The following is a 24782-nucleotide window of genomic DNA, read 5'->3' as shown; positions in this document are numbered from 1 at the left end:
TCTGATATGAATTGCTGATTTCGGCACGACACCAACATATTTATTTGAATCTCTCCATCCATCACGAACAGAAATGTGGCCTCTAATGAAGATGATGGTGCAACAAGCGGTTTACTTTGTCTCTGAGAAATCTGCATGACTACAGTTTAATAGCAGCGAATGCAGCACCCACGGCTTCGATGTACAGTACAGTAGGGACTTCAGTGCTGATGAGCTGACTCGGTCATTTCATACAATTGAAAGCAGATTCTTTTGATGTCACATGATGCATAAAAGGCAGCGCGCCAGTGAGAAGAACAACAGAAATCAAATACTGTGACCATGAGCGGAAAGGTAATGCAGGGCACAGATCAGGCAGTTTGCTTCACTGACAAACATTCTGCAACAAACTCAGTCATAATTTCATACTAGATATGTACGCAATACTGCAGCACATCGCTTCTGCCATGCAATATACTGTAGTACTGGTTGATGTTACTCTTGTGATAATCACATAACCTTTGAACAATGCTGGATCCAAACACAATCTCTCTCTTTCTCCCTAGATCATCTTCTTTGAGGAGAGAAACTTCCAGGGCCGTTCCTATGAGTGCGTCAGTGACTGTTCGGAGCTCGCCTCACACCTGAGTCGCTGCAGCTCCTGCAGGGTGGAGAGTGGCAAATTCATGGTCTACGACCAGCCAAACTTCACCGGCCAGCAGTACCTTCTGACCCGGGGAGAGTACCCCGAGTATCAGAACACCATCGGCTTCAATGAATGCATTCAGTCCTGCCGCAATGTCCCCGTGGTAAATATGAGTAGATTATGGACTCAGGCAAGACAAGCACAGTCAGTCACAAAATGGTTCAGGTTTAGGAGATAAATACAGACGCGTTTGCCGGGTGTGTAAAACCCTGCTGATGTTTTGGGTCAAATTAATTTGAACTAAACTTAAGGATCATTTCATTTTTTAAACATTTCAGGCTGGTACCTACAAATCTCTAGAAAGGTTTGAATCACGAGCCATTTTCACAAATGGAGCAGAACCAGTGGTTAACTCGTCTTTTCAAATGACAAACATTTCCTTGCGAGACCTTTCTGTCACTGCAGTTCTATTCATCTTTCCTACTTTGTACTCCAACAGCACAAGGGGCCTTTTAAGATGAGGATCTACGAGCTGAAGAACTTCGAAGGCCAGATGCACGAACTGACCGACGACTGCGACTCCATCAAGGACAACTATCACATGTCGGACATGCAGTCCTGCAATGTGATGGACGGCCACTGGCTGATGTTCGAGGAGCCAAACTATGAGGGCCGAATGTATTATCTGAGGCCTGGAGAGTATAGGAACCTCAGAGAAATAGGCTCTGATGACATGAGGTTCAACTCCATCAGACGTATAATTGAACCTTAACTGTCTCATGACGGGTTTTAGCTGATTAATCTTGACAAATGCTCTTTAAACAGATTGTTAAATAGACGAGCAGAAAGCAGAAACCTTGTTTTACATTGAAACTGTGATTTGTGCATTGTTTGCATGTAGTTCCAGTTTTACTGTACAATTGACTGTATATTTACCTCTTTTACTGTGTGATGTGCACATTAAAGCAACTGCCCACATATTCGTGTCAATTACTTTTTAACTGATTTGTCCAAACAGAGATGCAGAAATGAACACAACAAATACAAATGCACAATTATATAATACTCCAACAATATTAAATGCAAGGAGCACAACACCATGTGTCATTAGATGGTACTTTGGCAAAAGCTTAAATTAATGGCCAAGCTTAAACAATTCAGTCCCAACCCAAAAATATAGTTTAAAATCTTTATCGTTATAATCTATGATCAGTAGCTAAATGCATCCCAAACTGTCGATGAACTAAGTGCAATGCCCTTCAAAAGAACATTGATCTGATATCAGATTGTTTCTGTTTAGTTTTGAAGTTAAGATGTTGTCTTAATAAACTTAAAAGGCAAAATCGTCATACATTGAAGTCTGATAAGAACAGAAAAAAGAAGAAAGTAATTCAAGAGACATGTTTTAGAATAATGCATTTTGAAATCACAATTTTCACATACAAACAGGTTGTATTTGTTTTTCTTGGGGGGGGGGGGGACTTTTTTTTTATAAATATAGTTTGTTTACAGTAAAACAAGATCCAAAGGAGATATCCTCATATTGATCTGTTCACTGGAAAATTTCAAACTCGTTTAAAAATGTACATAAATGAAATCCAGAATTCACATTTCCATGTGAATGAATTGATATGCTTTTATCAGCAACTTGCTCTGAGCTGAGCAGCCCTCCTATATCATGCATGCACAATGTATTGCAATTAAGTTCTTCAGTTTAGTCCATAGAGAGTATCACAATATGGGGGATTGAAACCAAACAAAAGGCCAACTGAACTAACTAACAAACACATTGTTGTGCTGACACACAGAAAATTAGCATTTCTGAATTGTTAATCTGCCATTGGAGATACAGGCGTGGCCACCACAGTGTTTAAAACAGCTTGTTAGAGGAGTCTCTGTAGCTTCCAGTGATACGATCAAAATGTGATGCAGTGCCAGTTAAATGTATGTAAATATTTTCAATAGATGTAAAACTATGGTGACAATTATCAGAATTAATATTAAAAAGTTTCATGTTATGATGTAAACTCGGGTTTGTTGCACACAAATAAAAAGTACGCATTGAAATTTCATTGATTTTTATCAAGTTTATTGACTTTTCTATATATATATATTAAAGTTTACTTGTTGATTTTTGAGTTTGCCAAACACCGAAGACCGGCTCAACGGGAAAAACAGCAGCTTTGCTCTGGAGAGCACATAAAAGAAAAACATTTTGCTCAGGGCGAAAAAGCTGACGAGCTCGATCATTGTTTCCCGTCACAAAGACACGGGTCATCTGTGGGTTATAAATGCAGCGTGGTGCAACAGGCCACCGCTACAGTGTGGAAAAAGTTAGGCAACACAATGGGGAAGGTAAGGCTGCTTGTTTTGCTCCATCTCTTTTGTACATACTTTTCTGGATCAATTAGCCATAGGTGGTCGAGTATGCAGGGGCAGCGTTGATCTAAATGACACATTTCTTCTCAGATTATTTTCTATGAGGACAGGAACTTTGTGGGTCGCTCCTATGAGTGCAGCAGCGAGTGCTCTGATCTGCACTCCCACTTCAGCCGCTGCAACTCCATCAGAGTGGACAGCGGGGACTGGATGGTCTACGAGAGGCCCAATTACATGGGCTACCAGTACTTCCTGAGGAAGGGCGACTATCCTGACTACCAGCGCTGGATGGGTTTCAATGACTGTGTGCGATCGTGCCGTATGATCCCTTCGGTAAGTCTGAGTTGGGTTAAAAATATTTTTTTAATTGGAAGATTTTTGCAGATCTAGATGAGAAACATGGTTCTTTTTGCAGCAGCAGAAGGGATCCCACAAAATGATGATCTATGAGCGCCCCGAGTTCGGTGGTCAGACGATGGAGCTGACTGATGATTGCCCCTCCCTGTACGAACGCTTCCACTTCAATGATGTTCACTCTTGCAACGTGAAGGACGGCCACTGGATCTTCTATGAGCATCCCCATTACAGAGGACGCCAGTACCTGGTGCGCCCTGGTGAATACAGGAGGTTCAACGAGTGGGGAAGCATGAGTCCCAGGGTGGGATCGATCAGAAGAATCACTATGTGAGAATGCTAATGTACGGATTTATGTGTATAGAAGTACAGAAATCAATAAACTACTGTCAATATATCTACATGTATGCTGTCATACTGTTTTTATTCCTTTCTTGTTTAGTTTACTTGAGGCCTTCAGGGATAAGATAAGAGATTCTTGCTTTTGAAAGCAGGAAAAACAAAAGGAGATGATCTTTTTAAGAACAAAGATACACACAAACACACACATGCATACACAAGCACACAGTGTAAGCTTAGCAAGTTTATTGAGAACGTATAAGATAAACAGGTTTTGGAAGACTTTCTTAGTTGAAGTCGGTGATTCGCCTGAGCGAGCCGATCCTTGGGCTGGCGCCACCCCAGTCGCTGTATCTGCGGTATTCGCCAGGTCTCAGGTAGTAGGTCCTCCCTCTGTAGTTGGGCTGGTCGTACAGCAGCCAGTGACCGTCGACCACATTGCACGAGTTAATGTCAGACATTCGGAGGCGGTCCTGGACGTTGGGGCAGTCGTCGCTCACCTCCTGCATTTGGCCGCCCATGTCGGGACGCTCATACAGTCTGATTTTGTAGGAACCGCGGTGCTGCGGAAAGAACGAACATCGTTTGCAGGTTACAGGTTAGTTTAGACTTCAGAGTTTTTCCAAATCTTGAGTTCCTCCTGCTTACGACACACCAATGTTACAACCAGCACATTAATTTCATCTTAACTCACAACTTCTCCAACAACCTCTTACCATTGGAATCATGCGACAGGATCGGATGCAGTCGTTGATGCCAATCATGCGCTGATTGTCCGAGTATTCCCCCCTGCGCAGGAAGTACTGGTGGCCCAGGTAGTGGGGTCTCTCGTACACCATGAAGCAGCCGCTCTCCACTCGGATGGAGTTGCAGCGGTTGAAGTAGGGGTGCAGATCAGCACAGTCGCTCATGCACTCATGGTGCCGACCCTGGAAATTTCTGTCCTCGTAGAATATGATCTGTGAATGTTCATCACGGTGTTGGTTAATTTTTTTCAAATCTAGTGTGTTTATTTTTCAATGCAGTATTTCCAGTAACATGTAATAAACTCACCTTTCCCATTGTGGAATCGTTGGGGGTCAGACTGATGCTCAATACTTGCTCTCCGCGCCACTGTCCTTTTATATTAAGTAGGTGTGTGATGGCACAGCATAAAGTATTGTCATCCAAATAGGTTTTATAAAACAAATCTGGCTATGTATAGCGATGCACCGCGCTGCGATGACTTATTGTTGTCCCATTTTCACATGTTCATCACTATTGATCAAAACACCACAGCGTGCTAGTGACCCCGGGGTGACTGCGCACAGTATCAGCAAAACAACAAGCGGTTATTTGAGGGCTTTTCATTCATCTATGCTACAAATGGAGCGCGTCTCTCACATACGGGGAATATTAACTAGATTCTTCTTCTTCTAATAAAAGCCATCAAACCTTGTGGTCCAAGGGGAAATGTTTCTTTGAATAATTAATAAAACAAGAGAAAATGTACTAACTTTTCTGAGCTATATTTAATTATTGCACAAATCTAATCACCACAACATAAACATTTATCATATAATCAGATCTACAAAGGTTCTGAATCATCACTTTATGTGCAGGTGGATGAATTAAAAGAAACTTTATGAGCTTGTGCCAGTTTTCTTATGGATTAAAACCATGAAGCAATCAGCAGCAGGCAGATTCACACTATATAGCCGTCACATATCTTGGTGGTACATCCAGCCAATTAAAAAAAAAATACTACTTGACTACATAATATTTGGAGAAACTTGATGTATCTTTAATAAATTGCATGGCAACGTGATATGAAGTGGGAATCTAGAGTGAAGTAAAATAAAACATGCTTGCATAATCAAGTTAAATAGTGCGTATTTGTTTGGTTTTCAGGCTATAGATGTTGCACACAATTCAGTTTATTCTTCATTATTAGTGTGTCACTGTAAAGAAGGTTTTGGAAACTCCTGACACACACATACGCACGCTGCTGTTTATAAACCTCAATCGAAGGTCATGAGACTCGATCTTTTGTTATCCTAACGAGCAGCCAGTCGGTGCTTTTGTGTTCCCTCCCAGGGTCTTCATTCCATTCATGCAGATAAAACCCCTGATTCATCAGCGCCTGTGGCCCACACTTATAATTTACTATAAAAAGCACGCCTCCTCTGCTCATTGAGGAAACAGTGTGTACGTGGTTTTTAACATTTCCTCCACTTCACACACAAAACCGCACTATATTTCATCCTCTGTCGGTTGCATCATGTGCATCAGATTTTGTGCTTTTTCATTCATTCAATTGAAATGATGCTATATATTCACTCATTGCATCAAACAACACAGAAAACCTTTATTTCTGGCACACTGAAATAGATTTGGTATTAAAACACAACAAAATACTGATGATCACTTCACATGCAGTATTACAGACAAGTAAGAACTGGATTGGTTTAAACAGAACGCAGAAGAACCGTCAAATATTTTGCTCGACGGCAAACAATTAACCCTTTTTTGGGTTTTTAATATCAGCAACAATAAGATAGAAAGACCTTTTAAACTAGTAAAAGCCTTTTTGTTCCACTTTATGAACAAAGATTAATATAAAGACTTATCTTTGCATTTTGAATGTCAGACTATTGTTTGAACTATTTGAACAAAATCTTAAACAAGAGGAACTTTTAAGACACCACAACTGACTCCTTTAAAATTTTCAAATCAAAATAGGAGATGACAATTGATAAGAAACTGTAATGATAAGAGATCTAAATGATCTCTTACCATCACTTCAGAAGACATTCATTGTCACTCCTGCTACTGAGTTATTATTATTATTATTATTATTATTATTGTGCTTTAACTGGAAGGATTCCGACACATCAAGTATCTCCTTGTTTCCATCTTCAAAAATAAAATGCTTGAAATAACTTTGTGGGAGCAGATCGTGGTGGATGAGAGATCTGTCAGTGTCAGACCGGCGCTTTCTCAACTGTGAGAACTTACCTGCGTTAAGCTGTCAGGCAAGAAGAAGATTTGAGTGAAGTTGAGTGTGTGAGGTACAGTGCTGTATGTTTCCCTCCGTGTGGGACTTCACATGTTAGACGGAGTGAAACATGGAGGCATGTGTTCTGGTGACTCTTGCAGAAAGTGGTGGCTCTTGTGGTGGACGACACGGCGGTACTTTGCCTTTCGATGGATCAGCGAGGGCGCAAAAAAGCTCTGTGGAGATAAAAGAAGACCGACTTTAAAAAAAAAAAAGAGAGAGAGTCACTCAACAGGAAAAATCTGTCTGAATATTTTCTTTCTTTTACATCTAATCTTTTCTGAAAGTTAAATTAGATTAAACAAACTTTTACAATTAAACTACGGACAATTAGCAAAGTGATTATACGAAAAGTGAGGTAAAGGAAACAGATTTATTATCAAAACGAAGAGAAAAAAATTGAGAATATAAAAAAATGCAAATGAAAAAAGTTCAAGCATAATGTTAAAACAAACAGTAAAACACAAATATGCAAATGATAAAATAAGTGAGTCATCAGTAGGAATGGAGAAATAAAACTGCTCCGAAAATGAAATACTAAAAAAGGAATCAACACAAAAACAACAAAGAAAACCCCCAAAAGGTTAAAAAATATAAAAGCAGATTACAGTATCACATTATAACATGACATTTTTCACATTTAATTATCTATAGTTCACTTTGAATGCAATAAAATAAAATGTTGACCTTTTCTGGCTCATGGTGCAGGGCAAAGGGTGTCGATCCCGGGTAGAAGGGAGGTGCTGCTGGTATCTATTGTGTAAAAACAGGAAAGGTTGTACTGGATATCAGATAGGATGAATTTTAGACAGACGTGGTGGGAGTCAGTATAACTTGGTGAATATGTACCTCTGCTGGGGTGTCCTCCATGACAGGAAAAGGATATTGAAGTGAAACTTCATCAGCAGGCTGGTAAAGATACTCTGATTGGTGGGAGTACATCAGTGTAGCGGTGGGCAGCTCAGGCTGGACAGCACAAGCAAAAGAAACGCTCAACCGACCAAATTCAAATGGAATATACACAGAAGTGACTTGATGTTTCACCAACCTGGCCGATATTCCACAGATTCTGCTTTGGATTGGAGTGAGACAGGAAAAAAAGAAGAAAAAAAAAAGGGTTTCATAACAGCTGAAATCCTTCCAGGACTCATTCATGGGGAGAAAAGAGATTGGATGCTGACCTGATGATGTTGACAGGCTGCAGGTTGGTAGGAGGGCTGGAGCTGATGGGACTGATAGAGCATCAGTGAATCTGCAGACTGAAGACAGTCCTGAAATTTGTATCTGATCATGGTTTCTGTTGGCATGGGACACAGTGAAAACACTGTCAGCAAGGGTGTGCACTTACAGTCCAGTTTGTTGCAGCAGGGCTCGCGTTGGGGCAGTGGAAATAGGCGACGCCGTTGTGGAAGATGTAGGGAAAGCCTGTGGACGTGGTGAGTTGCACGGTCCCATGGGACACTTGGCGAGGCCTGGCATGTTCCGGACTGACCAAGCAAGGGTTCCTAACTTCATAAAGGAAGAAAACTTCAGCAACATTTTCACACTGAAACCGACTCGTGAACCCAACGCTTGAAACAGGATGATCATTTCATTTTTAAATGGTGCCACATTTGAATAGAGCGTGCATCTGTGGGATGTTCCCGGTTAATCACACCTTTTATTTTCTTTAACTGTTTACTCTTCATGGGTGGTCCGGGGTTGTAAACAAGACATATTGGCTCTTTAGTCAGTGAAGTGACTTTTTCTCCGCTTTTCATCCCACAAATGCACATTCTTTACAAATATGGAAACGTTTAAAAGGGAAATAATCAGGCTTTCTACTGGGATCAGAACAAAGACATATATTATCCTAACATTTTTGATATTACTTTATAACATGAAGACAATTGTTACATTTTCCACTGAACTCTATTCCCCTCCTGGACTCTGAATCATGTCAGAATAATGGACTGACTGCTTTGTATTGTTGTCCATATGGCTGCTGTGTTAATGTTTGTTTGTGTATGCTCACGTCACCCATTCTGTCACGAATTCAAAAGTTTTTTTTGTGCGTGTTTTTCATTTTGAAATGACACCGAGAATATTACTTTGATATTTTGAGTGTATGTCAGCATCACATCAGAAGCCGTCACAGTAAAAGTGCTGCTGCTGTGCTGAGCGGAGGAGGATATACTGAGATGTCTGACAGTGTTATTATGGGATCAGAGACACTGAAACAAAGAGTACATAAGCCACAGTGCCTTGAGTTTTATTCTGTTGACTTACTTTGTCCTGAAGTGTGATGCTGTGGCCTGTGGTATGCCTGACCAATGCTGAGCTTCTTGTCTTTTACACAGATTCCATTTTCCTTCAGTGGAGGGAACAGATGATACATATCAGGGGAGTTATCAGTTGAAACATGCACCATGGGTTAAGCTGCGTTACTTACATTGCTGAGAATTTTCACTGCATCCTCTTGGGATTCAAATGTTACAAAGCCGTATCTGTCAAAAAAGAACAACGCTATAAATGGAAGGCACATGCCACTATTTCACATTATGTGCACATGAGATGAATGATTCACCCTTTTGACATCCCCGTGCGATCTGTCACAATCTTCACATCTTTCACGGCACCAAACTGTGAGAAAGCATGTCGCAGCTCGCTCTCATTGACCTGAAAAAACAATAAAAAAAACCAAACACTTTGTTGAAAAGTTGAGCTGCTTTCAGACAGGAGAGTGCCAGCGCAGCCACCAGCGGCCTTCTTGTGTTATTAATGTCCCCTTTTCGTGCTGACCTCAGCCTGACGATAAGCTTCAAGGTGCAGTTTTTCTGCTTTCACTCACCCTGAAGTTGATTCCTCCTACAAAAATCCGGTTGGGGATGATGCGTCCGAGGGCGGGGTAGTGGTGAGGGTCTCCTGGTGACACATGAGTGCAGCTGCTGACGTCCTGGGACTGACCAGGAAAAGAGAACAACGAAGGTGTCAAGAGTGTCCATTTTTAAGTATAATAACTGACTTCCAGGGGTGTTTTATCAAAGTGACTTCACAAAGCTGTTCTTGTGGAAAGCAGTGTAGTTTTCAAACACATGATATTATTCCAATAAGCCATACTTATGGTAAAACTACATTATATACAGTATAATGTACATTATACAATGGTTCTTATGTAGACACATATTTGCACAAAGCAATGGAAAATGCAATACATCTAGAGACTTTTCAGCTATATATATGGTGGATTATTTGATTTTAATCTGCATATTATTTTGTACACATTATCATGTGCAAATTACACTGAAGAATGATTAATTAGGGTTATTGTATAAATGAGTTGTGAATTTTATTCTCTCTATAGACTTTCTATGCACAACAGCCTGAACATTGCTCATTTATTTAACTTATCTGCACAAAGGAATAATATAAAATGTGAAATAAGTGGATATATTAGTTAAAAACCGACCAGAATTAGCATAACGCGCGATAGTTAGCTACCCAGCTAGCACTGCCAGTTTCCTGTGTCCGAATTAAGAAACTCCCACCAAAACATTAAGTGACTTGATGTTGATAATATTCCCCTCGCAGATAATTCAAATAAACTCGTGATTCACTGAAGAAAAGAACACTTTACAACAACACCGCTCACGGTCTGCTGGCAGGGCGGCGGTTAAAGGGCAGTTAAACGTTGCAGAACTCACCGGTTGTTGGTTCTCCGCCTGCATGGTGAAATTATTCTGGTTGATTTCTGTCAGCGGGATCAATACAAGTGACAATCAAACATTAAGAGTGAACTGTCGGTAGTTGGTGATGTTAAAATGTCGTTCACCAACGTGCGCCGGCCACTAAAGTTGACCGGGGTGAACGGGCGACACCAACCAGCAGCCACAACGCTTTCCACCGTTACACCTGCGAAATGTAACGGAAAATATAATGTACTTTGTCATGAGAAATTTTTTTTTTTTTGAAAAATTATTTTACTGTAATACTTAATAAAACTAAAATTGTATATTTTTAACTTCATGTGACACAGCAATTGTTTAATTAATACAATGTAATTAGATTGAACAATTTATTTTAGCTTTATTTCTAACTCTATTTATTTGTTAAAAGATACATTAAAATAACTGTTCTGTTTCTACTGTGTAGGCTATAAATTATTTGTTCTAAGTATTTTAATAGTAAATGTTTAAACTGTTAGGAATGCTAATACAAGATGAGTGAAAAATCAACTAGCCATATTAATAACCGAGAATTAAAGGAAATACAGTACAATACAATACAATACAATAATTATGTAGATGCAGTACAGCCCTTTCTCCACACTGTGGTGCTATTTCTCCGTAAATGTAACATATGTTGCCTGTACGTTTTCTTCAGCCTGGTTTGAAAAGTTTTTGGTTGTTTTAGTGATTTGACAAATAATTTCACAAAAAATCTTTCTTTCTTTCTTTCTTTCTTTCTTTCTTTCTTTCTTTCTTTCTTTCTTTCTTTCTTTCTTAACACTTTTAAGAAATGAAAGGTTTGAAACCCTTTCTCCTGCTTGGGTCACATTCATCAAAGTTGTGCACATTTTTCAAAATGCCACATGTAACCTGCTCCGGTGGGATGATTCACTATGGGCAGGGTTATGAATAAATGAATGGTGGTGAGGATTTCATATGTTGATAAATATTAAACGGTCCTGGCTTGTCAGCTTTAACACTTCTGATCGTTAAGAATCTTTGGATGTCATACAAAAGCCTTGTGAAGCTATAATTTGTCCATGATTGTCAACAACGAGTTCTGAAACACTGTCATTTGCTTCTCGTGTCCCCCCTAAAACCCCAGCCCACTCTTACTACTTCTCCCTCCTCTCTCAGACCACAACAAATTGAAGCCAACAGTCTCCAACATAGGGGAAAGAAAGGACCAGTCAGGAGTGAATGAACAACAATTACAAAAACAGCACCATAAAGACTGAAACCTTTTCCCCTACAGCTGTGGGTAAAACTATATTGACGTTCTTCTTAATAAAAAAGTATGTTTTGTTTTGTGTGTGTGCTCTCTCCTGCACATCGTTCACATCGTCCACCATCACAACCTTGATTCTTCCAGACGGCTTGTCCTCATCTGAGTAATGTGGGCCACACCATTACATGTCACTTACTTCCCGCATTTCTTAATTGCTGGGTGAATTCGCCACTGAGGTCTGACTGCGCAAAATGAGAAGGGCATGTTTGATAATTACAGCAATTTACAAGCTAAAAGTCCTTTTATACTCCACAAAGATCATTTAAGACGCAAGTGCTGTCAGGGCAACTCGCCTGGATGTTTGAGTTTTCCCTGAAAACAAAAGAGTCGAGTGTGCAAGCTTTATTTGTTGGGGAGTGCTGTTTTAGTTCTGCTCTTTATGTTGACTAGTTTGATTACTTGGTAAAGTTAATACTTCATGCTGATAGCATCTTCTTTCTCTGCTAATTCAATTAAACCAATCATGAGTGCAACACGGCTCGTCGTCTTGCGATGAGATATCAACATGTTTGTCACTCAGGGTGATTATGAGTAATGTAAAAAGTTATCATTTGGTTCTAAATTAGGACTAAAGGAGTGGATCCTGATGCAGATTGTTGTTCCGATTGACTTGCCCCTGGCAGTTTTGTCCTGCAGTACAAGTTTGCACCACAAAATGGTATTTTGAGACCTGTTTTGAAGACAGTGCAGTGCAGGTTAATTGAGACTTCATAATGTTACATGTAAGTTATTTGTTTGTTTTTGGTGAAAAACATCGGCCACAAATAAAAAAACTGCCCTTTTGTACGCGAGCCAAGAAAAAACAGCAGGTGATCGTCAAATCTGACTACACTGGAACAAGAATTTCTCATAATTTCATTGAAACTAGTGGATTTGCAATCTGTCTCTCATCTACAGGTCAAATTTGAACAAGATCAGGCTCAGTGTAAAAACATTTCTGGTCATTTTAAGAAAAGGTTCAGGTTAAAAATATAATTACAGAAGTGATTTTTTGTCAAAGGTGAAAATAAGTTGTGAAGAGCAGCAGATATAAAAGACACGGAGGTCAAATATCAGGTCAGACTCAACTGTCTCACAGTGAGAATGTTTTTTTCACCTCAGTCGGTCAGTCAGTCAGACAGTCGTGGAGACAGAGGTTGATGAAAAATGAGCCCTAACAGAAGGTTTCAGCTCTGACTCTGTAATTACTCTACAAATCTCTGATTTCCCCTCCTTCATCTGCAGACTATTTATAGGCGCTGCATTCCTTTTGGAGAATAAAATGATCTCTTTGAGACAGTACAATGCCAGAAATAACAGGTTTGGACAAACATTTGCTGAGGCGTGGTGGGCCTGGCTGACCATCGCTGAGTTCCACTGTGGTTTCAGTCTACTGTTTTTCCCCCCACGTCCATTTATTCATCTGTTATTCTAAATGGCAGAGGGTTTGCAGGCGGTTCAACAAAAGAGCTGGTGGGAGTCGGGGTGAAATCACTTTGCAGCGGTCCTTTTCTCTACAGCGCACACCTTCATGTCTGCAGATAATCAGGTGACTTCAGGGCCCAGACATCCCTCTGCTCCCCTTTTGTTTACGTTACAATCACATAACTCCAACAGGCAAATATGAGCAGAGACATGTGGATTCGAGTATGAATGTATGCATGTGTGTTGGAGTGCTTGTGTGTTTAAGTTATCAGGCTTTAGTATCGACTGTGTTTCTTGTCAGATTTTGTTTATCAGGGGGAAACAGTGATTGTATGATGCCTGCTTAGTGTCCAGACTTCATATCCAATTTATTCCCAGAAGTTATTCACAACAAGCTGGACTGGGACAATCAAACAGCCATGCTCCCTGTAACTTTGAAGGAGTATTGCAGCAATATTTGGTGTAAATTCTTCTTTTTCAGAGAATATATATATATATATAAAACTTTGATCATTGGCATGAAAAAGTGTGGGTATCTTAAATGTAACTGAATGAAAGCTACTTGTGACCCCAAATCTGCGGGTTGGGGCATTCATTTCCTTATCTATTATCTTATTGAGTTTATAATATCGTATTTTCTTCCTCATATGTGCCAGAAAATAAAAAACTTGGGAGCCACAGTCGATATTAAAACCTGACGAGCATTAAAAGCACTCAACTCAGTCACACTGTACCACATCAACACAAAGAAATCGTCCCTTTTACTGTTTTTTCTCCTGTGGTTGTTTGCTCTTTTGTAAAAACTCTTCACCACAATGGTGTTGCATTCCACAGCAACACCCGATGATTTCTCTAAATGTAGACATATTATTTAGGGTTTTATATGCTGGGGCTCTGGCTATAGTTAGTGGGTGTGCACACACTGACCTATAATAAAGTACACACAGTCAGCTGGGCTCTGGCCAGTGAATCAAAAGCAAAGCCAAGTCGCCTCACTATTTCCCTTTGCTGCTCCTAATTCCTTGATTGGATGTGGCAGGTAGAAAAAAAATACAGAGAGAGAGAGATGGTTCAAATCTGAGGGAGGATCGACCACATTATGAGGTTTGATGACATGATGTCAGACACTTTATTGTATCTGTCAGCTCCTACTGCTCCATCACATCACTTGATCTGGGACTGAGGCTGGTAATGGTTATTTTCATGGGTGTGACTGAGCATGATCCCTACACAAAATGGAGATGTAATGTTGCTGAAGTAATGGCGCTCCTCAAATGACCATCACACTTTAAAGTCACCTACAAACCCCCAATCACTACCCGGCTTTGTCGGCACATTCCAAGTTATTCTGTGGTGTTTCAACCTTCTGAAGAAAAACTCAACAAAAAGCAAAAATGTTCTCGAGGAACTGCCGAATTTATCAAGTGCCTTGAACAGTTAGTTGTACCATGTAGATGTGTTTGAGAAAAGGCCTTTTCTCAATTTGATGCTTATTTTATTATTAACTTCAGGTCAGCTTAACATTAAATATCCCATATTTGCACACAGCTTCAACACAACCTCATTTTGAAGACGTTGCCACACCGTATATATCTCGACTGTGGCCTGAATGAGGTCTAAAAGTCATATGGGATCAAACCTGAGAATAGTCAGTCATAGCGCTGCTTATTTACAAGTTTCTGCTCCATGTGACATTTTGAATAAAACATTGTTCATGAGGGAGAGTGACAAAGACAGAGGGGATGACAAGTCGAGTCATTCTGCTATCATTTCACATGCGGGGTCATGAATTATTTGGCAGGAAGACAACACTAATTTTGCATTAGACTTACGGCCCAGTGCCCCCAACACACACAAACACACACACACACATTTTTTGCCGTGCCCCTCCTGACACCCTGTTGTTTGTGAATGTAGGTCAGAAATATGTGTGCTTGTGCCTTTGTTTGTTCATGAGTGTGTATTTACTGTATATGGTTGGACGCACGCACGCACACACGCACGCACGCACGCACGCACGCACACACGCACACACACACACACACACACACACAAACACGCTCCAGCGGTAGGTCAGTTTAATATTTCATTTGGCTGATGGACGGCGTCTGCTGCTCCGTGAGCCAAACATCATTACAACACACTAAGTGACTTAACTCTAATTAGAGCTGAAAATCACATTAAAGCTGCTCTGTGATACAGGAGGAAGCTCACCTTTTCCCATCACTTGTTTAGCACTGAAACATACGGAGTAATTAGAAATCTAGCGTCAGTATTTTTTTTAATAAGCTATAAACAAACAACAAGCTCACTCTCACTAACATTGTTAAAATTGGCTTCTTCCTACTCTTATTCCTAAACCTTACTGTGTCCTGATAACTTGATAGGTGACACGATGTGACCTAAAAAAAAAAGGTACAAAGCATTTTTCTCAGTGATCCTGTGCATATGTGTGTGAATGTGTGTGTTGATGTGTATAATTTATGAGCGATGAGGGAGTAAACAGCTTCCACTTTCGCAACACGCTTTTGCACTTTCAATGTAGGAGTGGAAAAAGATCCGCTTCTGGTGTGGCTGAATTAACTGCCTATTTATGTAAGTGTTTGGCTCCTTCTTTCTGTTAACCTTTAGAACCATCTATCGATTAATCCATTCACTGGGTGACGTGGAGCTGGAGTCTCCACACACAATCCTGCTTACACACTTGAATTGAGACAGTTTGGGTTATCTTAAGAAGCATGTTTTAAGATCCAGGGGTAAAGCTGGAGTAACTGAAGAGAAGTGATGCAGAGCAAAATGAAACCCGACAAACTCACAGACACTAGGCCTTCTATCGATCACCCACAAATCAATACTCTTTTAATTTGCACCTGAGTTTAAGTTGCATCTGTGAATAAACGTGTCACAGGCGTACAGGTATATTTTTTTGCTACATATACGAACTGGATATCAAGTTGCATGTCTTGCAAAGCAAGTGAAGAAAAAAAGTGACTTTAAGTCCAGAAAGTACAGCAGTTTAATAGCAATGAAAGATACTGACCTGATTGGGGATGACAATTAAGCGCACAGAATTTCTGAAGTTCTGTTAAAATCTCTTGCATTTCATGACATATTGTGCTGCATGTAGCCAAAAGAAAACCTTTGAGTGTGTGAGACATTGTGACATTTGGGAAACTTAAAGATATATTTTAAGGTTAAAAAGTCAGGGGGGATGACACAAATGATCATGAGTGAATTGTTTAAGTGCCTCTAATGTGATTTTGGTTTTAAAAACGACCAGATTGTACAAAACAGTGGTAATCCAAACACAAACATATCAAGACCGCCAAGTACAGATAAGTCTCGACTCAGAGGTTTGTGACTTGTAGTCATAGAAATGTTGGCTCTCACTCATGAAACTTGACCACAGTAATAGTCACAATTGAATCTCTGTTATCGCTCCTTCATATTTAAATTAATGCACATTCAAAAATCTCACCAACTACCTCCTTCACCCTCCGTCCGCTTCCCTGCACAGCACCATGCTTCACCTAAGGTGGGAGTCAGAGATGTCCTTGTTTTCTCCTCCCTCCATCCCTTCATCCCTCACTGTGTTTGTGCTGAACAGATGCCAGTGCTGGGTAAAGTCCTCTCCAGAGGGACTGCCAGCAGCATATTGCTTTATAATTAATGAAATTAGGGCTGCTGTCTGCCGAGGAGGCTTCGGTCCCAACGTAGTATAGACTGCTGCCTGCCAGGAAGACAGACGACTGGAGAGATCTGAGAGGACAGACAGAAACAGACAGATATTGTTGGATGATTGTCAATCCTCGGCAGCGATTTCAGAGATTTCCTCTGGTTTTCGTCGTTTAAAGTAAGATCTGGTCCAGTTGTGGAAGTGTTGCTGGTCTAATACCCACCGAAGCACTGCTCCACGTGTGCTATAGATCGGTGATCCAGTTAACATACTCGCCAGCTGGCAGGATGTTAGTGCTCAACCAAACCCACTGCGTTTATACTGCACACGCCCACTACGAAACAAGGTGGCTGAACGTCAAACCTCAAACGTCGCAAACTAGGGAGTCCAAGTGTAAAGAGGAAACCAAAGAGGGAGAAGAACATGCAAACTATGTGCAGAAAGACCATCAGTCCCGGACCTTCACTTACCTTTCTGAAGTTTTAAAGTTCAATAACCTGGTGCTGCACTCTGAGAAACCTACAGCTTGTGTAGGATTTCTAAGATTTATGTGAATAATGAAAATGTTTAATACCATAGATAGAACAGACCATCAGTGTTTCTTCAACATTTATTAAAAGCCAGCAACATAATGACATTCACCCCTTTGACTCTTAATAATAAGGAAGTAAACTAGTGTAGAAGGAACAGAAGAATACTCAACAGACTGCTAGGTTAAATTAAGTTGTCATGCTATAATATTGATATAAATATTGATGTCTGAATTCATAATTTGGTGCATTTTTGATTAAATATTAAACATTGTTTTACACAGATTACATGACATTTATCAGCTGAGGTCCTGGGCTAGATGCTCCTGGAAAAATAAGATGCACGCTAAAGCTGGTGGTAGAGGGAGATTAATAAGAGCTCTGATCATGAAGTGAAGTCAGTTTGTCAACAGAGGACATTTGGACCTGCCAAGATGTGTAACGCAAAAATGCTGCTTCAGTTATTTACAATAACGGTGGTCTTTTTGTTTGTTTTATAAAACAAATACTTTACCATTATAAGGCACTCAATGAATAGTATAGAATAGAACTTAAAATAAATACGGATAAGTTCTATATTTGTATAAAATCTAAATGTTTATGCTTTAAATAGGATACTAATTTTAGATAACTTGCATTTATACCACTTTTATATTTAAAAAAAATGGTTGAAAGTGACAACAGCCTAAAAACAGAAAATTCCTACCTTTTTTCATTCATTTTTTCATTAAAATGGATAAATGACTCACGAGATGGATCAATTTTCCAATCTACACCATCGACATAACTGAGTACTTATATCCCAAACTAGAATGGGCTATTTTCTCAATCCTATAAGCAACACTTGTTTATTCTATTTAATGTTTTTACAATTTATTTATGCAATTTGTGATTTGAATAAATGTAAATTCTGCCTGATGTAAGGTAATGTGATAATTTAAGGATCATTTACGGACTTGTCCCCACAACTGAAGTACACTCACTCACACACACACACACACACACACACACACACACACACACACACACACACACACACACACACACACACACACACACACACACACACACACACACACACACACACACACACACACACACACACACACACACACACACACACACACACACAGTTATTCATGCCCATAACCTTATTTTAGTCACTTTCAAGCTCTCCTTCTCCTTTTAATTCAGTTAGAGCAGCTCAATCCAGCAGCAGCCATTAAAACTCTCCCGCTGCGTCCTGATGCCGGCGAACCTTCAATCCATTTGAAGTGAGGCTGTGGTCGCATCATGTATACAGAGATGACCTTTGTCACGGTTTCACCCCCATAAAGTCATGTAAAGTTTCACCCTGTAGATGAGTCGGATAAAAGCTGGGAAGGTTTTTACCCATTTTCATAGATTCTCAAGCTGAATGTTTGAAAATGGGAACTTTGAGGGCTCGATTATATACCAGCTTATAACAGTCAATATTGTATCTTGTTTGTCTCAAAACTTCACTGTTATGACATTTGTGCCCGATCACATTATAAACAGGCAGTGTGGCTGGCTGGCACCGCCGAACCACTAATTGTTGTAATTGTTAGCAGTTGTTGGCTCTGCCTAGTCTGAAGGCTGTGTGTGTTTATACGACCATGCTCCGGAGTATACATATATATATAGATATATGCGTAGTTATACAGCTTTATATGTTTCCATGAGTGTTTGAGGAAGTTTAGAGGAGAAATTGTATTGACAGAGTATAAAGAAAGGAAGCAATTATTAAGAAGAAGGCAGTGAGGTGTAACGTAAACACAAAAACAACATAAAGGATCAAAATGTAACTTTTTCTGTTCCATCTTTGCTTTCAAATAAGTGTTTTAGGAAAGAAAGAGGCCCAATACATCCTGATAAAACATCAACTAGGCCAATGTCATAATAACCTTTTTCCAATAATTAAATAAATTGTTACATTATTGAAGTAGCATTTAAAACCAATGGAATATGTAATAACTGTTGGGTGAATGCCCCGTCAGTATACATTTGCTTTGGTATTATTAGTGAAAATCACAAATTTATAACATGACAAACAGAATAGAGAATACAGCGACACATAAATAAATGTATGAATATGTAAAAGCTTGATAACATAGAGAATTTAAATCAACAGAAAAACAATAACTGCTGACAATAATGTTACAAACCACCTGCTTTGGAGAAATCTGGGGGTCAAGCAGGCGCCTTCGCCGAACAAGAATTTCTGAAAAGTTTCTGAAAAGAAATCATGATCCAAATGAGGAAAAAAAGGAAAAACTGTTATTCATTTTATTAAAAACTTGTTTATTTTGGCAGATATACCTGCAGCACATCACGACATTGTGACTGCATCTCATCCCGCCTATTATTTGAGCTGGTTTTGATTTACATGACTTCACTACAGCTCCCAGAGAGCAGAAACAAGCATGTTTGTCTGGCCTGCAAACATCTTTCACCAAATAAAGGTTACACAGCAAGTAAACTTGAAAATGGATCCAAACATACTTTGTGCTGTATGAGGGAGACGAGCTCCATTCGACAGGCAGCAAAGCGTGCCGAGCCGTGGGCCCATGGCGGCTCTGCGGAGGAACAGCCGGTGCTAATCCAACCCAGCAACGCTCCAGCAGGCTGCAGTGGGAACCAGCGGAGGAGGGAAGGAGCGTGAAATCCCAGACACCTGGTGGCTGTTTCTGCACAAGAGTCTGCAGCTGGTGTCGAGAGCCCGCAGTCACCCGGCCAGCTGTGCCTCCTCAATGGCTCCTTTGGTTTACCCTGAGGTTAGACCAGTACATATATCTGTCGGTTTAAAGAGGTAAAGAACTCAGCTGCGGTCCAGTCGGAGCCACCTTTTATTTCACGACATGATGGATTTGCTGGCCTGGTTGGATAGTAAAGTCGTAGTAGCCTCAGTAAAGCACAAGGTCAAGGGTAAATTTCACGAATTCCCGTCCGTACAAAGAAGTCCGAGTGCAAACAAACATGGGGAATGAGAAGTTTAATTGTAGCATGATAGATGAGTGTTGAAAAATGCCTCTTTATCACATGTTTTCACTTCTTCAGCAGTCTCGGTGTGCTTTACATTAGAAATAACATTTATCCAGTGGTCATGTGTGCCAGACTGAATTTTCACCTCACTTCAATTTTATTTATGTAGCACCAAATACATCATAGTCATCTCAAGACACATTTACAAAGGAAACACGCAACTATTCCATGAGCAACCATAAGAGGCAGTGGAAAGACCACAAACTTTCAGTGACACTGTCAGAAATTCACCATGTACAGAGAGAGATAGAGAGAGAGAGAGAGAGAGAGAGAGAGAGAGAGAGAGAGAGAGAGAGACTAAACCTATAGCAGCCTCTCTAGAAAATGTTTCTTGGTGGCCTGAACCAGCCCAACTCTAGGCTTCATTAAATAGTAAGGTTGTAAGTAAGGACTGTGTTAACTGTTCACCAAAACAAGGAGCTGGTTCCACATGAGAGGAGCTTGAAAGATGAAACCTCCAATAAGCTAGAACTCTGAGAATCAAGAGTTCTTCTGGGGTGATATGTGACTAAGAGCCCTTTAGGATGTGATGTAGCAGGGTTGTTAAGAGCTTCATACGTTAAAAGAAGGATTTTAATTTCTATTCTAGATTTTACAGGATGCCAGCGAAAATAAGCAAATGTTGGAGTGATGTGATTACTCCTGCTGGTTCCTGTTGGAGCATTTTGAATCAATTGAGGACCTCTTAATCAGGTGATTGGGCACCCGGATAATAGGGAATTACAATAGTCTCGTAACAAGCTCATGGATTAATTTCTCAGCATCACACTGAGTCAACATGTTCTTGATTTTAGAGCGATTACACAGGTGAAAGAAAGCAGTCCTGCAGACTTGTTTAATGTGGGAGCTGAAGGATAAATTCTGGTCAAAAGTAACTCCCAGTAACACAGTGGTATTGGAGGTCAAAGTAATACCATCCATTGTTGCTATAGTTTTACATAATTTGTCTCTCAGATGTTTTGGGCCAAATATATTAACAGCTCATCCAAACTTTTATGTCTTTAAGACAAGCTTGTAGTTTAACAAGTTGATCTGGTTTCTGTCATGTTCCAAGGGAGAACTGGAAAAAGCTGGACAGAACAGGTGTTGAGACAAGTGCAGCTTTGATTAAAGAACAGAAAAAGCAGGAACCCAAAGAACACCAAGAAACAGAAAACACTGTGGAACTGGCAACAAGAGACAGAACTGAAGCCCAATATATAGTGCTGTCACCAGGTGAAGGCAATCCCACACTCTGGCACAGGTGAAACTCATCAGGATAGATTTGTGTATCATCTGCATGACAATAGATGGTAGTTAACTGTTTCCTGAAAATCTTCCCTGTTTAATGAGAAAAGTATTGGTCCTAAGACAGAACTCTGTGGAACTCCATGTTTAAATTGAGTGTGAGCTGAAAGGTCACCATTAACATCATTATCATGAATGAAATAGAATTTTCTTTCCCTACTAATCTGTCGCATAAAAAAACAAAATAATATGAAACACTTCTAGTCGAGTTAGACTCTATTTCTTCTCCAGTTGCCATGCAGACTTCTTTAATGTTCACAATTGTTTGTTGTACCATGGATCTCACCTTCTCTGAGTTGCTTCTTTGATTTTTAGAGGGGCAATAGAATCAGGTGTGGAGGGAAGTGGGGCTGCTGCAGCATTTAAAACAAAGTCCCCCTGAGTGGGGGCTAATGCAAAGCCTGCTGCTTTCCTTTTGATCCATATGGAATTGAAATCAATATTTCTGTTATTATGTCCTTGAATTTGGTCACAGCTTTCTCTTGCAGACATCTCATTCATTTTAATTTCTTCCCAGGTGCTGTAAAGCCAGTTAATGTAAATCCAAACCATATCAGGAAGTGGTATGACAACAGACGGCTGTTGATTGATCAATGTCTACACCATAAATGAGAACAAGACGGTGAGATTGAAATAATGAATGGGTTTATTTACCAATAAGAAGAAAAAAAGCTGGCTTTGGTTTAAAGTCACCAAAGCAGGTTACTATGTGATATCCATGGTGATGAAGCAAGTTCACCGTGCAATGGCACAATTATCTAGAGAGCGTGAATCAACCTATTGCTGCCTTATATAACTGCAATATGACTTAATAGATCATTGTTTTTTCTTTAGTCATAATTCCATGCTTTAGGTGATTCTTGGAAAACTTCCATCCATCTGTATGATCAGCACATTGTTGCAGAATCAAGTCCTGAATCCAACTGTTTTGCTTTTTCTAACTAAGAATAAAGGGCTTGTTTATGATTTTTAATGTGTTAAATCACATAACACAGGGAATATTGCAGGTACACATTTGGGATGAAGTTTGCTGCTAACCACGTATTAGCCTTTTTTCTTTTCAATACTTTTTGAAAAACTACCGTAATGAGCTGACACTAACTTCAAGCAATCAGCACATTAAAATATATGGTTGAAAAGCTTCTTATTGCATGTAAAAAATACACACATTAGTTTGTATTTCTTTCCATGAAGATTCAAAGATGCATCGATAAGTGAGCCGAGAATTTCACAGTAATTACAAAAGTTGTTTCAGAATGGTGAGCGGGTATTTACAAATGTTTTTTGTGACTTGAAATGGAACATTAAATGAGTAGGTACCAGACCTTCAGAAAGAAAAACCACTATTAACTGTCCCAAACTATTAGTCTCAGCACCCCCCCCCCCCCCCTTTTTTTTTTTCTTCTTGAAGTGATTTGCTTTGAATGTCATTTTGTGGGCGTAAAAATGTTACTGGCTCAATGTAACGCTATTTAGAGGCGCACATCAAAACCCACTGGTCTGCCACTAATGCAGCAGAGCTGCCATAATGAAATGTTTGTTTTTGAAGGAGATGTGATGTGGTTGTTTTCTGACTCGTTTCATCTTTGGGTGTTTTAGAAGCTGTTTTTACCAGCTGTGTGTTTCTGTGTTGTGACGTTCGGGGCAGAAAATCTAACTGTCAAAAGAGTCAGTCAATTTTGTGTTTTTAAATAGCAGTATCTGTATTATGAAATCAATGACGGGAATCAAAGTCTGGTGAGAACATGCAAACTGCATACAGAAGTACTCAAAAAGCCTAGACTCGAACATGTGTGAGCAATTCTGTGAGACAGGAGAGCTATCCACTGCACCTTTGAGACCTCTTCAAACTTCCCCATAAAACTCATTTATGCAACATAATCCACACAGAAGTTTCCCAAATCTTTCCCTTCCTCTGTCTCACACACACACACACACACACACACACACACACACACACACACACACACACACACACACACACACACACACACACACACACACACACACACACACACACACACACACACACACACACAGAGGCACGTGTTGGCTTTGCTGATTACCGTTTGTTGCGTTCAATGGTGTGTAAAGTGCTACCGCTGCGAGTATTAGCCTGTTTATCAGAGTGTGTATTAACGTGCTGAGGGGGCACTGTGTGTGTGTGTGTGTGTGTGTGTGTGTGTGTGTGTGTGTGTGTGTGTGTGTGTGTGTGTGTGTGAGCGTGCTAGCAGGGGATCACAGGTGTGTTTGCCAGCTCCACTGAGAGCCTACTTTCCCCATAACCCCGACGCCCCCACCTCGGGCATCCTGGGTAATATCAGCCCAAAGAGCACCTGCGTCCCTGTCCCACTGCACACACACACACACACACACACACACACACACACACACACACACACACACACACACACACACACACACACACACACACACACACACACACACACACACACACACACACACACACTCTAATGGCCCCGTATCAGCCTGCCATACGGCTCTAATAGCCAGCTGTGTGAGCTGCGAAGCAGTGGACCGTGCTGACACTCACTGATGCAGTTGTAATATTAGATGTGCGTTAAGTTAACTGTGATCTCCAATTAGTTTTTATCACACTTCAAAACAAGCGATGAACACTGAAAAAAAGAAAAACACATTTATTTCACGCTTTGCGTTGATTTGGTGTAACTTTCTCGGCATAACAAGGCTTACTTTTCTGATGCCAACTAGAAGTTTGTATTTAAATGTGGGAAAAAGGTCTCTCTTCACATTGTAGATTCACACAGTTCCCAGGAGGCAAAATGTGTGTCTCACAGGAGAATCAAAAGGAGTAGAAAGATGTCTGCCTCCCACCCGTCTATTCCAATCCATGTGTCTGTGGTCTGGTTGTTAAGGACTGTGCATTGTATATAGGCTCTTTTTATGTTTGTGGTTTGGGGTTATGCTATATGAAGGCAGCAGGATGAGGAGTGGAATGACAACTATTCTGCTGCAAACATTTACACAATGTTACCGCATTTGTTTTCTGATGAAATGAAGACATCTGTATGTGTATTCATGCAGAAATGGAACAAATAAAGCCCTATAAAC

General features: G+C 40.2%; 4 protein-coding genes across 4 annotated transcripts; 2 read left to right on the top strand and 2 right to left on the bottom strand.

Annotated features, from left to right (window-relative positions):
- Window positions 1–321: 321 nt before the first annotated feature.
- LOC308127592 (gamma-crystallin M3-like) lies at window positions 322–1397 on the top strand (the record flags this gene model as incomplete). The annotated part of the gene is made up of 3 exons (XM_080492724.1): window positions 322–333; window positions 546–788; window positions 1125–1397. 3 exons carry the CDS (start codon window positions 322–324, stop codon window positions 1395–1397), a joined length of 528 nt encoding a protein of 175 aa, XP_080348850.1.
- A 1574-nt stretch (window positions 1398–2971) lies between these two features.
- On the top strand, window positions 2972–3809 carry LOC308127591 (gamma-crystallin M2-like; the record flags this gene model as incomplete). The annotated part of the gene is made up of 4 exons (XM_080492723.1): window positions 2972–2980; window positions 3095–3337; window positions 3420–3662; window positions 3801–3809. The coding sequence occupies 4 exons, from the start codon at window positions 2972–2974 to the stop codon at window positions 3807–3809; spliced, it is 504 nt and encodes a 167-aa protein (XP_080348849.1).
- A 175-nt stretch (window positions 3810–3984) lies between these two features.
- Window positions 3985–4759, bottom strand: LOC308127590 (gamma-crystallin M2-like; the record flags this gene model as incomplete). Its single annotated transcript, XM_080492722.1, has 3 exons — window positions 3985–4260; window positions 4414–4656; window positions 4751–4759. The coding sequence occupies 3 exons, from the start codon at window positions 4757–4759 to the stop codon at window positions 3985–3987; spliced, it is 528 nt and encodes a 175-aa protein (XP_080348848.1).
- Window positions 4760–8022: 3263 nt separating this feature from the next.
- Window positions 8023–10441, bottom strand: LOC308127589 (protein boule-like; the record flags this gene model as incomplete). The annotated part of the gene is made up of 7 exons (XM_080492721.1): window positions 8023–8031; window positions 8083–8243; window positions 9003–9084; window positions 9166–9220; window positions 9301–9392; window positions 9565–9675; window positions 10418–10441. The coding sequence occupies 7 exons, from the start codon at window positions 10439–10441 to the stop codon at window positions 8023–8025; spliced, it is 534 nt and encodes a 177-aa protein (XP_080348847.1).
- Between the last annotated feature and the right edge of the window lie 14341 nt (window positions 10442–24782).

Source organism: Lipophrys pholis (genome assembly GCF_963383615.2).
Source record: "Lipophrys pholis genome assembly, chromosome: 23".
In the NCBI taxonomy this organism is placed as follows: Eukaryota; Metazoa; Chordata; class Actinopteri; order Blenniiformes; family Blenniidae; genus Lipophrys; species Lipophrys pholis.
This window is presented reverse-complemented; position numbering and strand designations above follow the sequence as displayed.